This window comes from Malus domestica, chromosome 15, assembly GCF_042453785.1.
Source record: "Malus domestica chromosome 15, GDT2T_hap1".
Lineage (NCBI taxonomy): Eukaryota > Viridiplantae > Streptophyta > Magnoliopsida > Rosales > Rosaceae > Malus > Malus domestica.
Window position 1 is genome coordinate 31,096,877 of NC_091675.1, and position 27,642 is coordinate 31,124,518.

Sequence of the window (27,642 nt, forward strand, 5' to 3'; positions counted from 1 at the left end):
TTAATATTTATCAAATGGTACTGGTTATTATGTGATGGTGGAACAATGATGATATCTTTATTTTATTTTTTGAATGTTTTCCACTAATTGATGGTGGGTTTACAACAGATGCTAAAAGTGGATGTGGGTTGCCATACCCATGCATTTTAAATTATGTTGAAATTATCAACTCAAATCCAAAAGAACTAATCCACTTTTATAACCTAAAACTATGCTATAATACGCATGGCAAGGTTTTACACTTAGAAGAAATATACATATTAAATAATTGTTGTTACCATATTTCTTTTACGTATTTACTATATTTATTCATTATACGCTCATGATTATACTATCATTTATTGTCAGGAATTATTGAGCAACTAGGTCTACTGATCAACATTGTTGCTGATTAACGAGGTCTACCAACTTATAGACTAATGAGCCACGTGCTCGTGGTGATCTCTTGTCTGACCGGACACCCACTTGCTCGGACATTTGCTTATTGGGATAGCTATGTGCCTGGACCCAACTCGATGACCTTACAGATAGTCCCAACTCGATGACCCTACGTATGGCCCCGACTCAAAGACCCGACTTACGGACCCGATCCGCGGATTCGACACATAGACCCAATATGCGAACCCGACAAGCAGACCCGAGTCATGTCGAGAATCAACTCATACTGAGTGAATGTCGACATAAAGTAGATACTTGCAATGAGGAATACCATAAGCCAAGCCGCCTCACAGCGAGCATAGCCTCTAGGCGAGCCGCCTGGCAACGAGCATCACCTCCAGCCAAGCAAACGCCTCGCCGCTGTTGGAAATGTGCCCTAAAACCAATCATATGATGATACTTTACGGACATTTCACATGTTAAACTAATCTAGTTTAATATCAAGGGCAAAGATTATTGTTTGAGCCGTCTCATATAAATGTTATATGCTTCAACGATAAGTCCAAGGAATATGTGATTGGGAGAATGCGATCTAAAGAAGTTAGATTCATGAGACCATTCTTTCGTAGACACATCCTAAACGTTCCTGATCATAGGATTGCCAATTGGGCATTGACAGTCCGTTAAGATCAGTACGTGCTGTGTCTTCTCTCAGGGAGAGTGACTAGTCTCGAGTCATTGGTATGTGTGACATCAAGACAAGTACGTAGGTGCTCAATAGAGAATGAGTTCACTGAACACGATCAATGAAGAGTTCTCATATTCATGTCACATGAGAACTCATGGTTGGGATAATGCAAAGTAGTCATTTGACCTGAGGCATTATAGTTGTCTTGTGGTTAAGTCCTTGATCTTTGATTATGTCAAAGTCACTCCAAAAGGATGGTGTCCACGGCATAGTTGGGGTTAAGCCACTTAACCATGGAGGCAAGTGAATGCGCAACAAGGGATCTCTAACCTTCAAAACGTTTGAGGGAGAATACTCTATGATATGATTAAGAATCTCTGGCCAGAGTATGAATTACATTGGATAGTAGACATGAATAAACTATCAAACCAAACAATGTGGTCAAGAGTATTGTATTAGAGAAAGACCGTATTGCATTTGTAATCCTAAACTGAATAGGTTCTCTACCTCTTCTGATTAGTTTTGGTAACCATGATATGCTGCTAGGTGTCACTCATGGTTTGTGGAAGCCCTAAACGTGTATAATCACTAAAGGGAGAATTGAAAGTAAGTTTCAATTCACAATCGATTTGAAAGAGTTCTAATCGCCCATTGCCTCGCTAAAAGGAACCTAATGGATCGTACACCGTGTAAGGTGGAGATTGAAGAAACAATGGAGATGAGTAAGAATAATTAAATGGTTTAATTGTTTATGGCAAGGATTAATTAATATGTTAATTAATCAAACGAATAAGTTCGTTAAAAGACCACGGGTTAGTTTTGGGCCTCACGGCCCAATGGGCTTCGAACGTCAAGCCCATTGACTTAAGTTGTATGACAACTTAATGACTAATAATTCACAAAGGCCTTAAAAGCCCAATGAAACCCTTAAGGCCGGCCATTTAGATATGGAGTGGGTTTTGGACTTATTTACAAGTTTGCCACTCCAATGAATTAAGGTATAAATATGACTTTATAGCCAAAATTCATTAAGGGTTCTTTTGGAGAAAAATTGGAGAGAACAATGCTCTCCTTTCTCTCTAAAGAGGCCGGCCCCCTTGGAGGGATTAGCTAGCAATCCCACTCCTCCAAGGTCACTCATTTCTTCTCCAATCTAACCTTGGTGTAGACACTTAGAGGTTCTCAATTTTGGGAACTTGGAGAACCATATTCTTCCAACCAAATCCATGGATCTAAGAAGCAAGGAATGAAGGCCCTCTCCTTGGGTGATTAGCCTTTGCTTATGCAAAGAGGAATCTACAAAGGTATAAATTTCTCAACTCACTTTGATTTGAGTTGAGTCTTGGTTCACCAATCTACTAGGCTTTGAATTTCTTGGCTAATGTTTTGTTTTTAAGTGCATGCAAGCATGATTCCGCCTTTAATTGTTAATTGCATGCTTATTGATGTTGCTTAAATGAACATGTTTTTCACAAATCATCCTTCAGCCGCGAGCATAGCCTCTAGCTGAGCAGCCTCGCAACGAGCATCGCCTCCAGCCGAGCAATCTCGTAACGTGTGATACCTCTAGCCGAGTATTGCTTTATGTTAAGCATTGCCTTGGGTTGAGTACTGGTTCAAGACATCTAGCCACTTCGGCCCGTACATGGATTGGATTTGAAGTCTCAAGCCAAAAGACTTTCTTGATTGGAGACTTGGGGGACTACTGTTGGTACCACACATACTGGGCCTTAGACTTTGATACATTGGGCCTCATTACCCAGCCCATATGATTATGTAAAATGAGGAGCCCCTTATTCTATAAAAGGGGACTCCTCCCCCTTTACAAGAGAGACTCAGTGAACCCAACAGAGGGCAATACCCTCATAAATACAACAACACTCTCTTTCTCTGGGGGACTCCCCCTCACCCTTGTAATCCATACATACAGTCAGAGAAATACAATCAGTGTGGACGTAGCCTAAACCTTGGGGTGAACCACGATAAATCTTGTGTTATTTACATTTCATGCAGATTCACGGCCGGATTTACATTGTTCCAAGACCTCCGGTTTTGTGCATCAACATGTTTCATTGGGTGACGACATCCAACTAATAGAATCATGCCTAAACTAGTTCGAAGAAAGCTGAAACATATAAACTCGAATTTCCAATAAATCATTAGAGGAAGAAAATGACCACCTTCAACTGGAACCATTCTCATCAATAATCTTTCTCACCAAAGAATATGGTTGGAACCGAGATTTCATAATGATATTAGAATGCCATAAGAAAGAGCATAGCCTTCTCTCAATATCTAAAAGGCATTTTTTGTGAAGGATCAAATACGAGCACCAAAAACCTTGAATATTGGAAAGCACAACTTGGATGGGTTGCAATCTCCCAGCAAAGGAGAGAACATTATTCTTCCAGGTTTTAATCCTCGCTTCATTCTTGTCAACTAAAGGAGCAATCATGAAAAACGTGGAAGTGATTAGAGGAACTCCCAAGTAACGGACCAGCAAAGATCCTCAGTGAAAATTAAACAATTGCAAAATTAGATATTTAGAGATGTCATCCATTCATGCAATAAAAATTTGGCTCTTGGAGGCACTAGAGGCTAACAGGAAAGCAATTGAAATTCCCAAAGAGATTGATAAAGAACCCAAGCAGATTCTTCATCCCCATAGCACACTGTAAGAAGATCATCAGCAAAGCAAAAGTGAGTTATCCCAATTCTCTTACACCACCATAGCAATAGTGCGATATCTCCATAGCAATAGCGCGACAAGAGGTCCCCTTGCCTAAGGCCACACCTACTCACAAAATAACCCACAAGTTCACTACTCACAGAAATCGACAACATAGGAAAGAGATGTAGTTTTTAATCCAATTAATCATTGCAGGCTGCCTAGAGGCAGCCAGAATAGCAAGAATAAAATCCCACTTCAAAGTAGGATTCTCTATACTAAATTATGTTTGATTATTTTTTTTGGGAAACAATTATGTTTGATTTATTGATTGGTAATCTCTACATTCTCCGCCCTTCACTACCGTCGTATCAAAACAAAATTGGGACAAAAAATAAAAAGGACCAGAATGGAAACCCACAAAAGTTAGGGGTAAACATGAAATTAACCCAAAAGAATATGCCGATTGCGAATCTGGAGTTCCAAAAAACCAAACATTCCACGGGAAACAAATAGAAATCTTTTGTTCTTCCTCTTGTCTTTCATTTCGTCGCTCGCCTACCTTCGATTTCCGTACAAGAATACGAAAACCAGCCTCCAAATTGCATCGAGAACCCTCTGAAGCCTCCGATATTCCAATCCGTCGTCGCTCTACATAGCCTACGAGGTCATCTTTACACTCTAAATTTTCATCCCTTTTTTTCCTCAAATTATTGAGCTCAAATATTGCATATATCATGTCAGTTAGCAGAAATTTTATATAATATATATATATATATATATATATATATATATATCTATAGTTTACTTTTCAGAATTTTTGCTTGTCTAAATAATTTTGAGTTTTGGTAACTTGCCTTCCTTTCGTATTGATTTTTGTTAGAATTATTCCATGTAATTTAAGAACTCATGCCAAAATCCTTATATGGAGGGGGGAAATTTTTGGTTTTCGGTTTCGGTCAATGGAATTTATACAGTGAGAATTACTTTCGGACTGAAATTTAACATGTGGGTTCATTTGATTTTTCGAAGTTTAGCGTTCCCGTGTGTAGATAAATTAATGCATCTACTAGTAGGGGCTGATGAGATTCAAGGTAGAGGGTGGTGTTTCCAGAAGGGAAAACCCGCCAAAGATTAGCCACGGTTTTAGGTTTAGAGTAACATGAAGGCTTGTGAAGAAACCAATGTGTGAGCACAAGACTGAATAGTTAAATAGAATGTGTATGGAATGGATTGCCCTACACTTTTCAGTGATCATGTTACTAAAGTTGATTCAGTCACGAGTTTGGTAAACTACCATGTTTCCCGTTTAATATTTTCTCTATTATGTGGTAGTTCATGCATCAAGAATTTACAAATGTTTGGGCGATTACTTGATGTTATTTCATTTTGGAAGTGTTCTTGTGTTTAGCTTTGAATTTGATGATATGTTTTCATGTTTCAGGGCTTGCTAGAATCTGTGACTCGCATAAACTGGTTCTGGGCTTGCAACGTTGTGAAAGACTAGTTGATCACTTTATCCATATCAATTGAATTTTGAAGGTGGCTTTGAGTTTTGTTATGATCTGACCTTCTAATTTCAACCCAATAATGGTTCTTGCTGGTTCATTGCAATTGTCCCATGGATTGGGACTTTGCAAGAATCAGAGGTACAGAGAACAATTTAAGGTACTATGAAACTTTATCGTTTTAATTCCTATTTCAATATTATTGCGAGTGTTTTCAATCCTAAAGTAATTTTATTCTTTGCAGTGTGGAATAGAAAGGGACAAGTTACATTCCTTAAACACCGGCCTTACATCAAGATTTGTGGTATGAGTTCATAATTGTTCCATTTTCTTTCCCATTTAGAAGATGGATATTTAGATTTTTTATGTAGTAAAAATATTGCTGAGTTACTTTTCTGGATTACTGTAGATGGTACATATAGGGAATTGTTCTCTTACCATACTGTCTGGCAACACAACAGATTATGAATTTTACCATTAATTAGGTGGATTCTTGATGTAGCTGTGGTCTAGATTCACAATCACAGTATGGCAACGTAAGTTTGGCAAGGGAACATTACCCTATGTGTGTTTAAGCATACATTTTAATCACAAAAGAAGTTTCATCTACTAAGTACTTCCCTTTCATCACAGTATTATATTTCGTGCCTTATCTCTTTAGAGTGTAGGCTCCAGCCGTCCACCCTAAAATTAAATCTCATATCAAGCGCTTACGATAACGCTGCTCAAGTCTGTTGGCAAACAATGCACGCAGAAAGAAAATAAAGTCCAAGGGATGTTTAGTATTGCTAGTGCTCATTTTATGCTGCCCCCACCCTGCCCCTCCCCCTCTCCCTCTTTCCCCCACAGGCATTAAATTGGAAATGGGTTGGGCCTATTAGTGACAGAGATTGTGATTACATGCTATTATTGCATTTTAATACTACTGTTATCCTGTGATATGTGAAATTTCTTCATTTTGTTGATATTCTAGTTGCTTGTTCGATTTTCTTATTCTCAGATATAACCAAAGTTGTTTTGTTCCCTTTTAACAGCTTGCCTAGGAAATACTATTTAGCGATGCTCTCTTCTTAAGAAATTTAGTAACTTTCAGGAAAAATCTTGAGATCATCTCTTCTTTACAGTTTCAGAAGCAGGATTCTTGGAGTATCAGTTTGTCAGACAATGTATACAGGCCCTTACATACTGTATCTCACAGATATCAAGCATTTAAGTGCCATTCCTTGCTAACATCAGGCCAACATGGCTTGAAGACAGCTGCGATGGCGTTGACAAGGTTTTTTCTTTTAAGTGTGTTATAAACATGTCATATGCATTCCTTATAGTTATGGTTTCTTAATTTTATTATTCTATGATAACACATGTAACTATAGTTTTGTGCATTATAATAAAAGTACCCATACTTCTTACCATTTCTGATCTTTCAATCTTACAGTGACTTATGCATGACTACACTTTGTTGCTTTACTCTATACTTTCCTTTCAATCTTTTGTCCTATTTATTTTTATTCTTTTAGTTTTGTGTTAAACACAGTGTTTGACAAATTTTACTTGATTTTTAACCTAAGCAAACATATTACCTTTTTACCAATATATGAGCATGGCATCATTTTACTTTGGAAATCAATGTCCATACTCTTTTCCCCTGATCAACCTGGATGAGTTTTTAGAACAGTATTTTGATGTATTATGTCATTAGTATACTTTGACTCTTTCTACGTATAAGCACCAGGTGGGCTGCTCAAAATGCTATTTCGATCTCTAGGGGTGATGGTAGTTTACGATAGAACTACTTAGATATGAATACCAAAGTCTAACAAGTACATCGAGTTTGGAAATCTTGGTGCTTTTGCTTGCTTTGTAATTTTTCGTATTCCTTCTCTGTTCAGCTGGTGATTTTGTCTGGGTTTTTATGTTTCTATCAGTTTATGATGTCAAATGCTGTTATCTTAAGTACTCTATATTTCTGATTTGTATAATCTTCTTTCCTAAAATTTATAAAGAGTTATTCATATTATTATGCAGATCATATAATGCTTTGCAAGGTTGTCCTCTTGTATTCAAATTGGTTCCATCAGTTGGCCTCATTATTTTTTCCGTATGGGGTCTTCCACCACTTATGCGCCTGATCAGAAATCTGGTCCTTCAAGTATGCTTATCTTCTTATGTGTTTTTGGTTTATTTTGTATAATACAGTATTTTGCCTATGCTTCTGAATTGGACAGACACTTGATGATGTTATCTAAAACCTTTCATGCTGTCCTGCAGAAGAGTGATAGTAGTTGGAAAAAGAGCAATACGCATTATGTGACAACCTCATATATTCAACCTTTGCTGCTTTGGACAGGAGCAATTCTCATTTGCAGGTGTCTCGATGTTGTATTTTTATGAATAATTATAATTTTATGTCATATCTTTTTCACGGTGAGTGTTACAAAAGATCCAAACCCCTACCCTCCCTTAAGCAAAATTTGCAGTCAGAAAAATTCGAAAACTACAAGCTCTGAAGAAGATAAGGAAGGAATATTGTCTCAAACGGATGTCAATAGTGGATTTGGACCTTAGAGTCTTTAAAGAGAACACTCAACACCATCAAAAGTTTGACTATCATTTTCCCTTCGTCTATGTGATCAGCACCGTGAGGTGCAACAACCCATTCTACTTTCCCACCAACCAAGTTTCTCCTTCCAGCACCACACCTCCAAAACTGCAGTAAGGCATTAGTGTCTGTATCCCAGAAAGAGAAAACACAGGTGACTAAGGGATGGGGACGGAGATAGAAAATTTCATAAGTGAAGGCAACCTTAACATCTAGTTTTACTTTAGAAGATTCAACATAATATGGTATCTTCTATACTAATTTCATGGCTAATTTTTAACACAACTTGGAGTGATTGAATTTTCATACATATTAATTGAGTTGCATCTCTCTTTATACTTGATGTCAAGGAGGGAGGAGGGATGAAGAAGAGTGGAGGAAGGTGCAAGAAATGCATACAGAATGGTACATAAAATGAAAACTAAAAACCTATTTGAAGTATTTTCTTCTTCTTTTGAACTTTCGTTTCATGCGTTCTTTATTTCTCCCTCCTCCCTCCCACCACCCTCTTCATCCTCCATTCCCGCATATATTTTCCTCATCTTGAGAAATAAAATAATAACTGAAGTAAACATGAGAAAAGGTACCAAACAGGCCCAAAAGTTCCGTCGTAACGTAACACTAGAGAAATAGTTGTGAAATTTTAATGTGAAGCCTGTATTGATCATAGTGGCTTTCTTGTAGGGCATTGGATCCAGTCGTTCTATCTACAGAAGCTAGCCAGGCTGTTAAGAAACGGCTTTTGGATTTTATAAGATCATTGTCAACTGTTCTGGCATTTGCCTATTGTTTATCAAGGTCAGCCTTTTTTGTGGTTTAGTCTTCTTGCTTGATTATGTTATATGCAAACTTTAATATATTTACTTGGCCTTTTTATTTCTTGATGTTTTATTGGACCAATCAACAAGAAGGCTTCGCTGATATATTTGTGCTGTACTGATTTGTTCTTTTCAATGCAATTGACAATCTATAAGTTGTAACGCTTATTGACCTCCTTGATAACTAATTGTAATATATTCATGCAGTGCGATTCAACAAGCACAGAAATTTTTTATGGAGAGTAGTGACTCCAGTAATACAAGAAATGTATGTGTTGCGTGCCATAATTGTTCCTTAGATATATTTAATCTCACTCTTTGTGTGTGAAGAATTGTAGTTGTTTTCACAAAGAATGAGAGCTCTTTTTTTTTTTTTTTTTTTTTTGGCAGATGGGATTTCAATTTGCCGGGAAGGCTGTTTACTCTGCAGTATGGGTTGCTGCTGTTTCGTTATTCATGGAGTTGCTAGGTTTCTCTACCCAAAGGTGGCTTACTGCAGGAGGTCTTGGGACAGTACTATTGACTCTGGCTGGTCGTGAGGTGAAATCCTGAAATTCTTTACCAATTTTTCTTATTTTCCTTTAAATATCCACGCTTGTTTAATTTTTGACCTATTATTTTTAAATCTAGATCTTCACCAATTTCCTGTCAAGTGTAATGATTCATGCGACTCGCCCTTTTGTTGCAAATGAATGGATTCAAACAAAAATCGAAGGCTATGATGTATCTGGAACTGTTGAGGTTTGTATTAGAGTTTTGAAAATTTATGCACTCGGATAAAGTGACAACAGGAGTAAGACTAAAGATAGATAGTATGCATTCTTTCATGGTAAATTATACTTATTTATAACTGAAAACTATGCAGTTATATGAAAACACTTTGGTTTGCTGAAATATTTTTTACTTACTGAGTAATCTGTGCTTGTATTGTTGCTTGCAGCATGTGGGTTGGTGGTCACCGACAATTATAAGAGGTGAAGATCGTGAAGCAGTTCACATTCCAAACCACCAGTTCACAGTGAATGTTGTGAGAAATCTCAGTCAAAAAACTCATTGGCGTATCAAAACTCACCTTGCCATCAGCCATTTGGATGTCCATAAGATAAATGTAAGGAGTGACTCCAGTTGCTGAATTTTGGTCGTCTCCTCTTATGGTTCAATGGCTGCTGTGGTTTTCAGAACAATGATGTAATTGTATTCACACTTAGTGTGTTAATTGCCCTTATCTTTGTGCAGAATATTGTTGCAGACATGCGCAAAGTCTTGTCCAAGAACCCTCAAGTTGAGCAGCAGAGGTTGCATAGAAGAGTATTTCTGGATAATGTTACCCCTGAAAACCAAGCTCTTTTGGTTAGTATTCACATTTTTACGTTCTTACTTATTTTGTTAATCCACATTGTTTAGTTGCGAGTTATGTATTGATTCTGTTTTTCAAGTTAATTTCTCATTTATGTGGGAAGGAGCTCTGCAATATATAATTTCCGTTTTAGATCATTTTGAGCTTTGAAGTTACGATACAACCTCTTTATTCTGAAGTAAATTGACAAAAAGTTGGTGAAATTAAAAAACCAAGTAGCACCTTAGTCTTAAATCAGTAGATATGCTGTTATGTTGGATAACTTTCCTTTTTTTACTTAAGAGAGAGATGCAAGGAAGAAGTGAGGGAGGATAACAGAAGTCTGGCAATAACTTTTGTTGTTTTACTTAAGTTAGAAGGAGGGAGGGAGAGAGATGTGAGGAAGTGGGGGAGAATACATAAACCTGCAAATAGACCTGTCAATGGATCAGATTTTGACCCGTACCCGAATGGAATCCAATGTAATTAATAGGATATGGATCACAACATCCAATCTGATTATCCGGATAAGATATGAATCTGATAATTCGATTATAATGGATCCGGATATGGGTCGAGGTGGATCCGATCCAATAATGATCCGATTCAACTTAATATAACGTATTATTTGATTTTTATATTATTTATACTTTTGTATAATGGTAGTTTAAGTTGTTTATGCAATAAAAATACACTTATATTCTATTTTCTTATTATTCAACATGAAACTTTAAATGAAATATAGAAAAATATAATAAAAGGTGGAGGTTACTAATGATATTTTTATCTTTTCTATGTCTTAAATTAAATCCGATAAGGATCCGATCCTATGCTAATCGGATCTGGATTGACAAGTCAAATCAAATGATCCAAATAGGATCCGGATCCATTAATCCAATTATGAATGGATCCAGATATGGATCAAGGCTGATCCGATCCGAATCCAACCCGTTTACAGGTCTACCTGAAAATAAAATAAAAATTATTTAAAAGTTTGTCTATAGTTTTTAGGGAGTTGTTACTATTGCCATTAAAAAAAATAGTTACTCTGCAGTCCTGTTTTGTTTTGTATTGTTTAAAATAACAGCTCCTTGTGAAATGAGACTATAAAATAAAAAAGATAAAGAAGTGCATGATGACTATTTTGGAGTGCCAATAACAGCATCCAAATAAGGTGTTACCAAACAGATAACAAGTAATTGTTTAATTCAAAATGCTTAAATATGTATGCGTAAATGTTCTTACACTGAACAATGAGCATGTGTTCATAGTCTCAACAACAGAAGTATATGTTGAATGTGTTTTTCTTGACAATTGTATGTGTTTTATCTTTTGACAATTATATGTTTAATATGTATATTTTTTGCGTGTTGCAGATCTTGATTTCCTGTTTTGTGAAGACGTCACATTATGAAGAGTATCTGTGCGTTAAGGTAAGGACATTTTAATTCAGAAAATAATTGTTCTACCTTCCAATTAGCTGACCTCAATTTACCATAATCAAGGCTTAATTACAATATGCTAACTTTGAAGGAAAGATGACAATTTCTTAGCCACTTACTCAAATTAGAAGCCCTTTTTCCTTGCATGTTTCACCCCAAACCTTGCATGCACCAAAAACCTCATACCCGAGATACATTTAGTTTATAAGGATATGGATACAAATGTTGTTTGCGAAGTATGATTGAAATGCATGCTGTTACAGGATGATCACTTCAGAGAGTTTAATTTTTTTTCTATTCTTTATTCTGGGCCTTGTGCTTTTATATTGATGTGTACTAGAAGTGTTTAGTGTTACGTCACATGATCTGTGTCCCCCAATCCTGACCCTATCTGTGTGCACGCTCACTCGTGGGTGTGGGTGTGTGCACGCGCGTCTCTCTGTCTGGGTGTGTGCGTCTCTGTGTGTGTGTATGTGTGTGTGTGTGTGTTAAAACATCTTTAACTACATTAACCGCCACTACATAATGATTATACTATGATCTATAACTCATACCACCGCCCCTCAACTAGGAGCATAAATAACTGTCATGTCAAATATTTTTAAATCAGAAGGAATTTCTTTTCCCTAAATCCCTGGTAAAGACATCTCCCCACTTTTCATAGACTTAAGTTTTTCTTTGTATTCCTGTCTCTCACGAAATAACAATCCATGCTGATATGTTTCATCCTCTCATGAAATTGCAAATTACTGGTAGTCCATAGCCTCACAATCCATTTCTTACAAAATATAATCCATGTTGATGTCTCGTCCTCTCGTGAAATATCAAAGTACTTATAGATGCATATAGACTTTATTATCCTGAAACATTCTCATGGAGTACTGTCACACGCACCTCTTTCTTGTTAAAAAAAGGTTTCACCCACAAATTCTCACATGTCGTGTGAGCCATAGCTCTGATGATCTCACAGCCACAGTTTTCTTCTTAATTTAGGCCAAGTGAGATCTTCTGCACAGTCAGCATCTGAATGGCTAACAACATCTGGGTCTCACACCTCGTCAAATTTGACGTTAGGATTAATATTAGTATCCATTGGCTTAGCTCCCAAACACTCCTGTTTCATTTAATAGATCAATATTCAAACCCCGAAGCTATCAAAGTGGTCAGGCACTGTGCTGCAATGCACACCGGAGGGATTAGTCCTTGGGCCTAGGAAGCCTTTGGGATACACTTGACTTAGTCAAAAAAAAAAAAAAATAATAAATAGTTCTCTAGTGAACCAATTCCTTCATCCGAAAATTGTATTAGACAGGATTTTAAGTTTGTTGATGAATTTGCCATGTGATGATGCCGCTGGTACACTAAGCCTCATAATAGAGTTATGGAGATCACGACTTGAAATACCGATAACATAACTGAATAAGTGTCCTTTTTCTTCTAAGATCCTGGAAGCTCAGAAAGTAGCACAGAAGATGTCAAAACAGTTCAAGGGTTTTATCAATTTACTTACAGATACAAGAAAACAAACTGGTTGACTTCATTGTGCCACCACCAATGACGACACAAAAATGGCAGACAATGTTCTTGCCATACTGTGATTGTGGACTATTATAACCAGATTCGTTCTTGCCTGAATGTTTGTTACATAACAATCTGCCATCATGATTTTTGTTTCCTTGATATATTGAAGGTTATGCTCATTTGAAGTGTACTGAATGTTTGACTAAACAGGAAGCTATAATGTTGGATCTTCTTAGAGTCATTAGCCATCACAAGGCCCGACTTGCCACACCAATTCGTACAGTTCAGAAAATGTATAGTGATCCCGATTTGGACAGTGTACCATTTGCAGATTCAATGTATAACCATACTGGAGCAAGATCCAGACGCCCATTCATACTGATTGAACCCTCATACAAAATCAATGGAGAAGATAAAAAAAGGAGTCGTACGCAAACCAGTGGAGAGCGAGATGGGAAGGCCACAATGCGGCCATCTCCTGACTCCAAGGCCAGAGAAACACCAACTTCTGACACCAAGTCAGATTCTAAAGCCGGAGCAACATCAGTATCTGACTCCAAGACCAGAGAAACACCAACATCTGATACCACAGCAGGTGCCAAGAGTGGAGAAACGCCAAATTCAAACACAAAGGAGGACCCAAAGGGTGCAAAATCATCTACATCTAATCCCAAAGTTAGTGACAAAGAAACAGTGAAGTCAACATCTAATTCGGTCTCCAAGTCAAATTCTAGAGACACTGAAAAGTCTGATTCTGACTCCAGAGCAACGGGCATAGCATCTAATAATTCGGTGCAGAACTCTGACAGAAAGCAACAAAAGACTGCAAGTGGATCAACGACTTCTCCAGTGAAACAGGAAGGTGAAAGGACGCCTGTTCCCGAGCCACCAATATCAAGGCCTGCTATAGAAGAAAACATAGTGCTTGGTGTTGCTTTAGAGGGCTCAAAGAGAACCCTTCCGATTGAGGAGGCGATGGCTTCCCCTTCGGCTCATGCAGAGGCAAACGATTTGGCTCCTTCCCACAATGGAACTGCATCTCCTATTAAGGGTAAGAAAAATGATCAGGTTCCGGCTGCACCAGGGTCAACATCTGGAAATGATTGAGTTTAGGAAGATCGAGGGAGTCGTAGCTTTTGCGCCATGCAATTCCCTAGTCTCTTTTAGAACAGGGCAGTGTACATTGTCGTTTACACACACTAGTTTTCGTTACTCTTGCCAACAGGGTATGCCATTTTGCGGCGGGCTGATTGGATTTCATTCTGCTTCAATAAAGTATGCTACGATGAGTCACTCATGCGTGCATTTGATGATTTTAACCATATTACAAGACCCACCCACTTGATAAATGTTAGCAATCACACACACGTGCACAACAGATCACAGCAAAATCCTCCACACTTTAGTGGAGCGATGTAGTTGCTGGAAATGGTGTAGTAGTAGAGGATGGCCGGGGACTTTTGCAATTTGGCATGTTCTTATTGGACTGGATAAAATGATTGCTTGCGTATACATTACATGTAAGTCGGAACCAGAACAAACACATTTGTTTCTTTGTAAGGGTATTGCCCTAAAGGTCAATTACATCCGAACCCGTCAACAAATATTACAAGTTTACAACTCCACTTCTACGTTATTCTTCCACCTATCACACTCTTTGCATCCTATCGAAAAATTCAGCTATGTCGTTTTACGAGCAACGGAAATCGGCATTGTTCTTTATTTACCAATAATGAGATGTCGAACTCGAACTCCCTTTAGCCTCTCCTCCGCTATCACAGTAAACTCATCCCTCGCACATGCAGTCGGGAGCAGGATAGGTGTATATGGACTGCTTAGGCTTTCTGATCCTGATTTGCCCTTGCCTGTTTTCGTGCCCTTTTACTACCGACTGCTGGAATTCCGACCAGCTAAGGGTTTTGTTTAGGAAGAGCTGGCCCAAAAGTGACATACTTGGCCTGATGGTCTTCAAGTTCTCGTAAGTTCGGTGCCCTACCTGTTGACATAAATTTTTTAGTCAGCATCTTATGAGTTGCAGAGCATTATCAAATGGAGAGGATGTGAAAACAAATATATGGTGCTCCCAATTGCTGTGAAAATCTCGTGCCTTCGTGTAAGGATGGGTGCTCAAAGACATTACGCGGGTGCGAGACAACCCTCACGAGTTGAAAGTACCGAACATGGTAATGAGAATACATGATCTCGTAGAATTGATAAAAAGATATTTACCAGTGCATTGTGCATGTTTCCTGGAGAAGCAGAAACGAAGATGTCACTGTGCATGCTAACGTAGTAATCAACCGCTGCTAACAGAGAAGCCTTTCCTTTGATTTGGGCCCGTTCTTCTGAAGAAGCAAGGCTCTTTTTATCTTCCATAAGTGGAAACAATTTTCGCAAAGTTGCAATCCTAGCTTCCCCACCGTATACCTGAAGAAAACAAAACGAAATTGACTTTCCTGATTGAAATTTGCCAATTCACTCGGATAAGACATGAGTTGGACAGAAGGAAAACTAAGAACCTTGTGGGAAGCAAGATAGAGGCGAGTATTGTTGTCAAATCCCAAAGCTGCAAGCAGCAATCCAATCTCTTCAGGAGTTAATGGACAACGCCCCTGACTCCTCAACTCTTCGTCAGTGAACTGGGAGTTAAGGACCCTTCCCTGCCAGATCACTTGTCGATATTTGGCCAGAGCCAGTTTTTCAGCTTTTCCACCACCAAAATCACAGGCCGAATGGGCTGCCATATCCTGCAGAATGAAAATAAACAGAACATATTTTTCATATTTTTCAATAGTTACAAATAAAGTTTAAGTTAGGGAGTGACATATAATGTGTTACAATCCGTCCATTGTTTCCGTCCCCCAGAACATAAAACACTCAAGTCAGACATCACTAGTTTACATAAAGCAGTTCCTCATACAGGTTATGCCAAAATTTCTCTGTATGCTCCAGAACTTTTGCGGAAAAATAAATCAGACAAATCAAATGGATGTATATCAAATTTTATGAATATCATTACCTTATCAAACCGTAAATGTAGCACAACAAATTTCCCTGCTCCTTGCTTTTCTTTCACATCTGGCATCTCCTGCAAGTGGTTGGTACCAACTCCCCCACTTTTGGTAGAAGGATATCTAAGGCGGCTGATCAGAGCATCTCCAAGAGCTCTAATATGAGGGACAAACACTAATGCTTGAAAGTTGACCTTACAGCGTAGCCGTTGGATGTCCATAGGCAAGTTGTCAAATGTCAGGCGGTGGGAGAAAGGGGCAATTGCTGCTATTCCATAACTGAACCACATACAATTCAGCATATACGAAATCTAAGATATGAAGCCATAATTTTTCATTGACTTCAATAGCTACTAAGGTCTGAAAATTATACAACAAGAACACTATAATTTCAGTCAACAAGTTCAGGTGATACTGACCTCTGAACTACGGGCAAAACATTCTCTAGATACCAGTGGGCTGAAGCATGGACAGGTGCTGTCTTAACTCTCGTAGCTCGGATTGCTGTTGCATAGTACTCCCTCGTGCTCCACGAGAAATCAGAAGGTAGCTCTTTAACTATTCTAATATCATCCTTCAATACATTAATGAAATGATCAACGTCAAATATATCCATGAAAGAGCTGCAAAGGAAGGAAAAGAACCAATCAGAATTCAAGAGATCAAGAACATGAATAACCAGTGCAAAGATAAAATCAACGTTTCTTCTACAAATACCTCGAATCTCGCCATACAGGATTTACTTCAAGGTACGGGATCACAAGGGTTGCATTCAGTATTCTAGCAACTGCTACTGCATCACATATCTACAAATAAAATAATTTAAGGACTAGCCAGGTAGTTATACAACTTTGAAACAGATCTATATTAGATGCATCAGAAACTTTTAAGACCTACCCCCATCCTCTGCTGGTTCAGCCCTCCATCAAGAAACACTTGGATGAATCCCTCAGATTTCTCCGGTAATGCTGCATGAGATAAAAGCATCAATCACCGAAAAAGTAGCACTTGCGAGTATTACATTGTAAAACACATTAGTTCTGCAACCTACAGTAAAACTACTTTAGAGACAGGGATATAGACAAGTAACACTATTTTACTCACAAGGGGCAACTGATGATTCTGCACAAGGTTTCCATGATTCGCTGGCCAATGGAGCCCATAGATCCGATAGTTCCCCTTCTGACTACACAAGGTAAGGATTTTTTTTTTTTTTTTTCTTTTCAGTCGAGAATTTTATGCAGACAAATCAGTCAACTACTTAAGAAACAAATGTGCTTCTTCTTAACCAACTCTTACTCACAGTTTGGCGTTGTAAAGCACTCCTGAGAAGGCGTTGGTGCTTAGATTTTGGAACATTCCATTCCTGAAAAGTCGACTTCGTCATCACATTAAGCCCCTAAAAGAAAAGCAGTATTTAAATGTGAATGTGAAGGTCCGTACTACTCTTACAAGTCAAACAATGTGTTCATGATCCCAAGCATACAAAAAAAAAAAAAACTCACCTATCCGAAATTTTCTAGCGGATTTTATCAAATTTCAACAACTTTTTTATTCAGCTTAGTGACTAATCCTAAAAGACCGACTCACGCTCTAGCTCTAGTACGTATGCTTTAATTGCTTATCATAATCTTGGATCCTCAGTTTGTCGGTGTTCAAATCAACTAGAAAAATTCCCTCAGTTTGTCGGTGTTCAAATCAACTAGAAAAATTCCAGTAAACAAATCAAAGCAAAAACATGTACGCAATCTGACCCATGCTTTTAAGTTTGGCAAAGAAATCACCATCTTACATTTTACGTTTACAGCATTAGTAAATTGAACAATAACGAAAACCACTACAAAAAGGTCAGAAAATCCACCAGAAAAAAAATAATAAATAAAGCAGGAAACCTCATTAGTCGTTGCCACTACTAGCAGTCAAAACAAGCAGGTAAAAAGTAAGTATAATCCTAGGGAAACAGGTAATTAAATAAGAGGAAGAAACATACCGAGTACATGGAAGGAGAAGCATGGCCCAATGGACTGAACAAAGTGGGCAAGAAAACTGGAAGGAGAAGCAGCAGAAGAGCACCGAGTGCTCCTCCTCTGGGAGAAAACTGAAGCTCGAACACCATTGTTCCAAAGCTTGGATCCGAAAGCTAAAATCTGGGTTTTGCTCTGCAGTGGAAACTACAGAGACCCAGAAAGAAGAAGGGGGGAATAACGCAGCTATAAATGTAGCGGCTTAGAGAGAGAAAGCAGCCATTATCGTCAGTATATAATAATAAAGAGAGAGAGAGAGAGAGAGAGAGAGAGAGTAAAGGCACTTTGAGATGGACACCTGGACTGTGTGCTTTGTATTGATTCTGTGAAGCGTGTCGTTGTCAGAGGTAAAGGTGAATTTGTAAGGATTTTGGTACCAAGAAAAAGCAAAGCAAAGCAGAGTGCTTTTGTGTTGTGTAACTGTGTTAATTAAACACAGTTCCGACCGTTGTTTGGTTTTGTAAAGGCGTTTGACGGTGGTTTTATGTATGAAAATAATCCCCGTGAGTTTGATTCATATTATAATTTGTTTATATATTCCGTTGAGTTTGATTTGTAGATATCAAACGCTATAAGTTTGATTTATATTATATGAATTAAGAACTGTAGTGATAAGAGTGAGTTTTATATATTAATTGCAGGAGAAATTTATTTTTGGTTAAATTACATAATACCTCTCAGATTAAAGATCTATTACAACCTCATACAACATCTTTAAACCATTTCACTTTCATACCTCACGTACTATTTTATTTCAAAATAATACATCCATTAGATTTTCCATCCATTTGTCTGTTAAATGCTGATGTGGCAGCCACATTTGTGCTGATGTGGCTGCCATGTGGCAAAAATAATAATTTTTATACATTAAAAATATTATAATATTAACCCTGTTAAAAAAAAAAACCAAAATAACCCAAACCCAGATCCCCTTCCTTCCCCCTCACCTCTCTGCAACTCCCATTTACAAAAAGCCACAACCACCAACACCCTAATCGAAGCTGCCTCTCTTCTTCGTCGTTGACGGGAGGCAAAGGCATACGATTTTTCAAGTTGTTGGCCGTGATTTTCTGGAACACCAATCCCTCCTTCATCGGATTTGACGACGACGTTGTCGCCATCTCAACCTCCTCTCTTTCTTTCTCTTTTGTGATGCATCCATCTCAGACTCCCCAAGCAACTTGGTCGCGGCGTTGCTGCAGGCCATGGCGAACAGTTCCACTCGAAAATCCTTCCAATTTGAGCGAGAGTCAAAGAACTCGAGGAGGAATCAAACCTCATAGTTTTGGATGTGGTTCGAGTTCATGATCCACAAAGAGGCTACCATGGTCTCTCAGACCATCCACAACATGCTCAATTCTCCAGGTACTAGGATTTGAAATTGATTTCAGTAGAGCAGCAATTTGGGGATTAGGGTCTGAAAATTGATTTGTGTATAAGAGCAATTTGGGGATTAGGGTTTGAAATTAGGTGCTTCTGCATCTAGAAATTCTTCTGCTTCTGCAGCTGAGATTTTGGGTGATGGAATTAAAAACCCAAAAATTCAAAATTTTGAAATCCCAGATCTGCCCAGCGGAAGGGACGAGGAGAAGGGTTGGGTGGTTGGCCCCCCGAGGAGTCGTCAGACTTGAGAAACATGGTAGGAGGTTGGGGGAGGCGAGGTAGGAGAGGTCGAGGTTGGAAGGGTCAAAGAGAGAAAGATGTCGAGGTGGGACCCGAGCTGAAGGGTGCTCGAGTAGAGGGGATGGATGGAGGGGTGGAGGGGATGGACGGACGGGAATGAAGAGATGGGTAAGAGGGTGGGGGTGGGATGTGGGGTTGCGGGGAAGGATTTCTGGTTTTTTTTTTTTAATAGGGTTAATATTATAATATTTGTAATGTATAAAAAATTATTTTTTTTGCCACGTGGCAGCCACATCAGTACAAATGTAGCAGCCACGTAAGCATTTAACAGACCAATGGATGAAAAATTTAATAGAGGTATTATTTTGAAATAAAATAGTATATAAGGTATAAAAGTGAAATGTTTTAAAAATATTGTATGAGGTTGTAATAGATCTCAAATCTGATGGGGTATTATGTAATTCATTTTCCTTATTGGATGATTAGTTACCTCTTCTTTTTTAATTTTAAATGATTGATTACCCTTGTCACTTGTAAGAATCGCTTTCTTTGTCACTTGTATTTTCCGTCTTTGGGAGGGTAGGATTGTGATTCCCACATCATTATCATCACACTCAATTATGTCTTCTCTATTGGAATTTGTACGGAACAAGGTATGCAAAATTGGACCGTTGCGTTTGTAGGTGGGTATCTCTATAAATTCACTTTAGGTAATGCTAAAATATTATATTTGTAGACGAAATTTGCAAACTAAATGATGTATTATCAATAAGAATGAATATGTTTGTTAATATTTAATTCATAATTCAATCATGTATTTTCATGTTGTTTAGTTTGCAAAATTTTATGGACAAATTTAATTCCTGACATTGCCCGCTGGCTTTTAGTGCTCAGGCAGCACCGACACTACAGTGACTCACTGTGAACTGGGAATTACAGCACATGAGTTGGGTTGTTTTGTGCTGCTCTTTTGACCATCATTCGGCTATGCACATTCTACAAGAAAAAGACCTTTTTTTTTTATAGTTTATATCTATCTTCCAACGGCTTCTAATGTGGCTGCATGTTTTGGTATACTAGTCATCTTTTACACCTAAATTTCTTTAATGTCATTTACTATTACAGTTAAAGTTATTCTTTCTTTTTTTTTTTATCTGGACTTCATGCAGAGTCACGGGAACATTTTATTTCAATACGATTAAAAAAAAGTTAATACAAAATACATCAAAATTTTAAATTTTAACAGAAAGATATCTAATAATTTTATTTAATAATAAAGATCAAAGAAAGAAAAGAACAAAGAGATAGGGTGTAGGTCACACACAAAGGAAGAGTATTGAGCTGCTAATCCCTGCACTATTGATCGCATATTTAATAAAGTTTGTCTCTCTAAAAATATGCTTCAAGGAGATATTTTGAAAAGAGGATGCCAGACTTCTAATATTCGCAATAATGCTTCTGATTCTCCAAGTAAACCTAGACCTCCCTTCAATCGCATCAATTTCTAGCTTTGAGTTGCCTTCCACGCAAATTTTTCTATAACCTTGCTTCCGAGCCATTTTCAGCACATCTCGTAGACCAATTGCCTTAACCATCAACTTGTGTTTTCTCCTAAGCTTCTGGTTCCCTGCAACCCTGATCATTTCCAAAAGCAAACCCTGCAACTGCTGTTTGATTGACCACTTACCCATCAAAATTAATCTTTAAGTAATTTGGTTTAGGAGGAGTCCATTTTATGATTTTGTTTGTTTTATCCATATCTATTTATTCCTCTTTATTTGAAACTAAGAAATTTTATGTTCAAATGACGAGTTCAATATTATTTTGTTTTCTCACTACTATGTTGTTGTATAAAAAAAATAAAAAAAAAATTCAATAGATTAACTAGTACAAGACTAGAAATTTCAAGTCTGAAATTGATGATTATGTACACAAAAAGAACCAATCATGCTAATACAAAGAACTTAAGCTGAAGTAAAAAAAAACTGAAAATAATTAAGTAGAAGCGAGATTTTCTCAACCTGGTTTCTTTGATGTATCCGAATGTTAGATCAATTTGTCTAATTTCTTACTTATTCGCCAACTATCGTCTATCAAACTTAAAAACAAAATTTTCCCCAACAAAGTGGAGGAAACTGAATCCAACTAAACAAAATGATCATGCTCTATATCACTTTGCTTAAACGTTAAAACACAGGTGAAACAATTGGTACTATTTTCTTTCATTATTTTGAGCTTGAGTAGTCTAAAACAAGATGATTCGCTCAATTTACTCAATTGGTTTTCTTCTTCTTTTACTACTTTGGTATTGGTTTTTCTCCAAATGTCCAAATTTTAGATCGCTTTGCAAAGTTGCAAACCTCCCATCGATATATGCCATAATGGGTTGGTTAAACCAGGATAAGGTACCATAATAGGTTTGGTTAAACTAGGATAAGGTGGTTGCTTGTGCTTGCTGGTGGAGGAACAAGAGATCTGTGCTGATTTTCTCCTTTTGCCTTCCCTTACCACAAAATCTAGAGAGATTTTTTAGTAGATAGTGCTATTCACACACTTATTTTTACTTTGCACACACTTTCGTTAATATTTGTCTATTAATCTTTTTAATTTATTCGATCCACAAGTCGGAAATTGAGAAGGTTGTGTAAGAGGTAAAAATTGGTGTGTAGATAGCACCACACTTTTTCAGTGTATCAGGAATACGGCCAAGTACACAAAACGTCATAGTACAAATAAATAAACACTTGAAGAAAAAACTTCTCTGCACTAATATTATGACACTTGATGTACCAGACTATGTTTCAGTTACACTGAAAAGTCTTTCCACAACCTCATCTTTTGTATGATTTGGGTTTGTAGAGAGCTGTGTGTAGCCAACCAAGGGAGTTTTCACATAAAGAGAGTTTTAAATGCAAGAGGCTTGTAGCCCAGTTAGTTTAAGAGCACTCGCCCATGCACTCGAGGTTCGGTCTTCGAATCTTTCTCTTGTAGTTTAAACAAATTTGATGTAAGTTATTCAATTATTTATTAAAAAAAAAAGAGTTTTAAGCTAATATGGAGGCTCATAAGAGCACCTCCAGCGGGGGAGGTTGCTCGGGGGCTGTGGATCAAACAGTAGCAAATTGCTGGGGGGATGAGCTCCAGCGTATGGAAGCCCGAGCAACAGGCGAGGCTCAAGGAGCAGGCCCGTTGAGGATTGCCAGCCCGAGAGCCCGAGGGCTGCGTCAGGTGCGTGGGCGCGAGTCGTCCGACAAAAAAACAGGGCTGGGGCCCGCGATTTCAGTTTTGAAAAGTAACCGTTGGGGAAGCCACGTGGCTTCCCCATGTCTGTTCGATTGAAACGGTCATATTTTATGGACCGTTGGATTTCCAACGGTAAAAAACATTTAAAAATCTCATTTAATTTCATCCGTTTGATCTAAGATCAACGGTTCACGTTATTAGGCTTTGTAAATTATATAAAAAAAAAAGAAAAAACTGTTTAAAAATCTAAAATGTTACCGTTGTGACACGTGGCACAATCTGGAGTGTTGGAATTTAAATTTTTTTAAATCCAACGGCAGAGATTAATTAGGTGAATAAAAATTTAAAAAAAATGTAAAAAAATTCTTAAAAATCCGAAAAAAAATTATGAAAAATTATAAAAAATTTTGATTTTACTTTTCTATAAATACCTTCTCATTATCTTCTCTCCATCACCAATAATTGTCTTTGCGGATAATGACACGTGGCACAACGAGAACGATTATATATCTTATCCGAAATAACAAATAAAATTCTTTTGAATTATTTTATAAATACAAAAATACAAAATTTTTATTGCTATTGGTTTTTCGGATAATGACACGTGGCGCAACGAGAACGATTAAAAATCTTATCCGAAATTACAAATAAAATTATTAGGGTTATGTATTATTTTATAAATAAAAAAGTAATAATATTTTATTGCCAATTGTCAGGGCTATTCAATGCAGGGGTGGAGATGCAAAAGACAATTGCCAGGGGAATGCACTATTCATTAAGGGCAATTACTGTTCACTAGGTGGATTAAATAGTGAATAGCCTGAGGGGAGGGCTCCTACACTGGAGTTGCTCTAAGATTTAGAAAAGTTGCTGAAGGTGAACGTTGAGCCTCAGATGTTGTGCACAACAATTGGTTATTGCTGCCATTTTTCTTTTATAACATTGATAACTGCATTCAATTCCACGTTCTTTTCTTAAATTAGAATATCGTTACATTTAAAGGAAACATTACCCATTATTTAGAATTAGTCTTTGGATATGAATGACATTATAAACTATTTTTTTATTGTCTACCCACTCATATATAGCGAATGAGATTGTCATACTAACTTGAGTAGTTTAGAGTGTGCTTAATATAGCTTCACATACCATGTAGTGTTGAACATATTTAAAACCCACTAAAGTCCTCGGAATATCAATCACTTTAATGTTTTACTTATATTCACAAGCCCACACTAGCTAGGGGTGGGCACGGTTCAGTTCGGTGCGATTTTGAGTGAAACCGAAACTGAAACCAAAACTTTTTGCTTCGATGCGGTTTTGAAGCCAAAACAGAAATGAAACCAAACCGTGTGGTTTGGTTCAGGGCGGTTTCAAACGGTTTCGGTTCGATTCTTAAGAAAAAAACGTACAATTTGAAATTTATATCTATCTACACATAAGACAGTGTCATTTTCCAATTTTCATATAATACATTAATCTATGAACCCATGTCCACAATCAGTACATTGAGTGAGGATATTTTGATAATAATCTATTTTCATCCAAAATTGTGATACTGTCTGCAGCAAATGCACAACTCCTAAAATCAAATATGTTCTTTGTCATGAAACAAAACTTTTAACGACGTATCAACCGTATAATGGACGAAACAAACTAAAAATTGGCAGGCACTAGTTTATGGGGGCGTGTGTGGGTGTGCGAGAGAGAGAGAGAGAGAGAGAGAGAGAGAGAGTTGTTGACAACAAGCCATTCATTTAAATCTTCTCCAGTTGGAAGCATTCTCTTAGGTTGCCGCTGCCAAGTGTACTAGCATCAATATGTTTTCTAAGCTGAGCACCCTTGCTCCCTAAAATCAAATAAGTGCAATTATGAAGCCAAAAACTTGCAGCGAATGCACAACTCCTACAATCAGTGCATTGAGTGATGAATGATGATATTTTAGTGGTTGAGCCCATACTAAATATATGAATTCTAACAAATAACCAATTAAAACATGACATCTAATATGGACATTTCATTAAATGTTTATTAATATTTTTGTGGTGCGGTTCGGTTTCGGTGCGGTTTTCAAAAGCCAAAACCAAAACCAAACCGTTTGGTGCGGTCCGATTTGGTTCGTGTTTCGATTTCGGTTTTCGGTTCCAAATGTTAACAATGGGCGTTGAATCTAAAACACTGAACAAGATAACAAAGAAGTTTAACTAACAACCGCACGAGAAAAAAAAAAACAAAAAACAAAGCCACTGAATCTTGGTGGTGGTGATGATGGTGGCTGAAATTCGTGGTGGCAATGGTTGTTAGAGTTTTGAGACTCTTGTCCCACATCGGGGAAAACAAGATTCCCAATGACCTTTGTTTATACCATACTTAGGGTCTCCCTATTTAGATCTCGTACAAATACTCGGGGGACTTACATGTAATTATGTAATAAAGGAATGGGCAAATATGTAATAAGTGAGGAGCCCTTATACTATAAAAGCACTCTTCACCCTCACAATTAGGAGAGGCCAATTCTTAGGCCTTAAGCCCCCTCATCCTCTCAAAGCTCTCACTCTCATATTCAGAGCTCTCTCTTTCTCAGAAATACAATATCAATGTGGACGTAGCCCAAACATTGGGGTGAACCACGATACATCTTGTGTTATTTACATTTTTTGCAAATTCACGGTCGGATTTACATTGTTCCAAGACCTTCGGTTTTGTGCATCAACATTTTGCGCCGTCTGTGGGAATCGATACGAAAAGTTATGTCGGTTCTCTTTCATTTTTCACCTTCGCCGTGAATCTGCAAAATCACATAAACCCAGAAACCAAAGTCACTGCAAAAACCCATATCTCAAAAATGCAAAAATGAAAACTTTGAAACTCAACCACAATTTCTTCTCTCTCTCTCCCCCCTTAATCCCTGCAAGTCTGCATCTTTTTCTCTCTACTTCCATTGCAATACAGACCTTAAGTTTCCTTTAATTAGTGGGTCCCTGTTTATCTTCTACTTCTAGCTACTCTCTCTCTCCTCCCTCTGTTCAGCAAGTTGAACCAGGACCAACTAAAAGCAGAAAAATAGAAAGATAGAGAAGCACACACAGAGCTTCAAAGCGCTCGTAGTAATGGCGAAGGTCGATGACGCCGAGGACTCCGGAGACTTCAAGATCGTCACCGCCGACAATCTTAATCCCAAGATCAACGGACGAGATCCGACTGTCTCAGATGACGATTGGGGCGACTTCATAACCGACAGCTCGAGCCAGATCAAAGCTCAGGTCGTGCTCTCCAATGGAAGCACGATGGCGCAGTCACCTCCTGCCCAAATCCCCTTCGACCCTTTTGGATTTTTCAATGTTTCTAATAGGTCGGCGCCGACTGATGCGAAAATTATTTTAACACACAAATTTAACCATTTTTTGACAATTGTAGTACAAGTATAAGTAGGGATCGTTCTGAACTGGCGACTATGAGGGCTTGCTAATAACTTCTAAACTGACTCAAAAACATAAAACTAAACTTAAAAATACTTAACAAGACTCACAAGACTCAAAGCAAACTTAAAATACTCAAAACAACTTAAAACAACCAAATAAACTTAAACTAGACACTAAGAATGACTTTGGACGAAAATTGACTTTTACTTGAATCAAAACACTTTAAAACACAAACTAAAACAGATTTGAAACACTTTGAAACAAGAAACTAAAAGTGGGGTTTTGATTTGGATGAAGTTGAAACAAACAAACAAGTATGAAAAACTAGATAGATTGTAAAACAAATGTGAGAAATAAGATGATGGATGGGATAGCTAGAGGCTTTTTCTCCACACATGACATGTATGCAAATAATTCAATTTCCAGTTACTACTTCATTGAATTATGAACGACAATACTCCAAATTAACCGTGACATCACTAGTTAACTCTCAGATTTTCCTTGTTTTATTGGATTGGATGACATCATTCGACAACCCAAAACATTCTTCAAAAGTTCCCTACATGACATCATAATAGAAATACAATCAAAGATCATTACGTTTAATGAAAATCATAAGCATTGACAAAGCACTCGCAACTATGACATCATGTCACTCATGCTAGGAATTGAACTTAACGCGATCGTTTATAAGCGACCTTCACTACATATGAATATAAGTTTGTAACGATTATGTGAAACTTCCTTATACTCTAGCAACGGATTTATGCATGCCAATTAAGTGTCGACCTTTAATTAACAAATCCAAATAAGTTATCAATCAAATAGTTAAGCCTGTTGATGCACAAAATCAGCGAGGACTTTGGTGCAATAGAAAGTGTCAGGTTTGTGACCTTCGCTTGGTTGCTTCGATCACTAGTGAAGATAAGTACGTAAATGAATAAGGACAGGGAAGCAAACACAAGATGTACGTGGTTCACCCAGATCGGCTACGTCCACGGAGTAGAGGAGTTCTCATTAATTGTGAAGGGTTTACACAAATACATAGGTTCAAGCTCTCATTTTGTGAGTTCTAGTGAATAGTTTAGTACAAAATGACATTAGAGATTATTGTGGGAGAATGATCCCTATTTATAGAGGAGAGTTTCTAGTTTTGTTCTAACATTGACACGTGTCGTGTTGTGATTGGCTTCTGATGTTGACACGTGTCGAGCTGTGATTGGCTTCTGATGTCGACACGTGTCGCATTGTGATTGGCCTCCTGGTTGAAGGGAAGCTCTTCTGGGTCCTTGATGGTATAACGTTGACCGGTGCTCAGTAGTTTCGGGATTGGTCAAGTATGGTACAAACAGTGCTCCCTT

General features: G+C 37.7%; 2 protein-coding genes across 6 annotated transcripts; one reads left to right on the plus strand and one right to left on the minus strand.

Moving 5' to 3' along the window:
* The first annotated feature begins 4,197 nt into the window (after positions 1-4,197).
* On the plus strand, positions 4,198-14,251 carry LOC103410916 (mechanosensitive ion channel protein 2, chloroplastic-like). 2 transcript variants are annotated; one of them, XM_029094233.2, is made up of 14 exons: positions 4,198-4,401; positions 5,179-5,402; positions 5,487-5,546; positions 6,367-6,518; positions 7,268-7,391; positions 7,511-7,608; positions 8,526-8,639; positions 8,867-8,927; positions 9,050-9,199; positions 9,290-9,400; positions 9,600-9,767; positions 9,896-10,009; positions 11,372-11,428; positions 13,169-14,251. In XM_029094233.2, exons 2-14 carry the CDS (start codon positions 5,325-5,327, stop codon positions 14,063-14,065), a joined length of 2,184 nt encoding a protein of 727 aa, XP_028950066.2. In that variant the 5' UTR covers positions 4,198-4,401; positions 5,179-5,324; the 3' UTR covers positions 14,066-14,251. The 2 variants fall into 2 exon arrangements, with proteins under 2 accessions (XP_028950066.2, XP_008347791.3); XM_008349569.4 differs by having other exon boundaries at positions 4,211-4,401; positions 7,514-7,608.
* Positions 14,252-14,445: 194 nt separating this feature from the next.
* LOC103410914 (O-fucosyltransferase 31-like) lies at positions 14,446-18,548 on the minus strand. 4 transcript variants are annotated; one of them, XM_070813971.1, is made up of 11 exons: positions 18,292-18,548; positions 17,960-18,194; positions 17,273-17,335; positions 17,074-17,155; positions 16,867-16,937; positions 16,687-16,775; positions 16,389-16,592; positions 15,978-16,248; positions 15,478-15,705; positions 15,188-15,385; positions 14,446-14,954 (listed from the first exon to the last, which is right to left on the minus strand). In XM_070813971.1, exons 2-11 carry the CDS (start codon positions 18,083-18,085, stop codon positions 14,745-14,747), a joined length of 1,542 nt encoding a protein of 513 aa, XP_070670072.1. In that variant the 5' UTR covers positions 18,086-18,194; positions 18,292-18,548; the 3' UTR covers positions 14,446-14,744. The 4 variants fall into 4 exon arrangements, with proteins under 4 accessions (XP_070670072.1, XP_070670071.1, XP_008347790.3 ...); XM_070813970.1 differs by having other exon boundaries at positions 17,273-17,368; positions 18,292-18,495; XM_008349568.4 differs by lacking the exon at positions 18,292-18,548 and having other exon boundaries at positions 17,960-18,280.
* Positions 18,549-27,642: the final 9,094 nt, after the last annotated feature.

Coding starts and splice junctions, on each gene's coding strand:
- LOC103410916 (XM_029094233.2), top strand. CDS start 5,325: ATGGTTCTTGCTGGTTCATTGCAATTGTCCCATGGATTGGGACTTTGC. Junction 5,403..5,486: donor GGTACAGAGAACAATTTAAG/GTACTATGAAAC, acceptor TATTCTTTGCAG/TGTGGAATAGAAAGGGACAA. Junction 11,429..13,168: donor AAGAGTATCTGTGCGTTAAG/GTAAGGACATTT, acceptor TTGACTAAACAG/GAAGCTATAATGTTGGATCT.
- LOC103410914 (XM_070813970.1), bottom strand. CDS start 18,085: ATGGTGTTCGAGCTTCAGTTTTCTCCCAGAGGAGGAGCACTCGGTGCT. Junction 16,249..16,388: donor GTTTTGCCCGTAGTTCAGAG/GTCAGTATCACC, acceptor TATGTGGTTCAG/TTATGGAATAGCAGCAATTG. Junction 15,706..15,977: donor TACATTTACGGTTTGATAAG/GTAATGATATTC, acceptor TTCATTCTGCAG/GATATGGCAGCCCATTCGGC.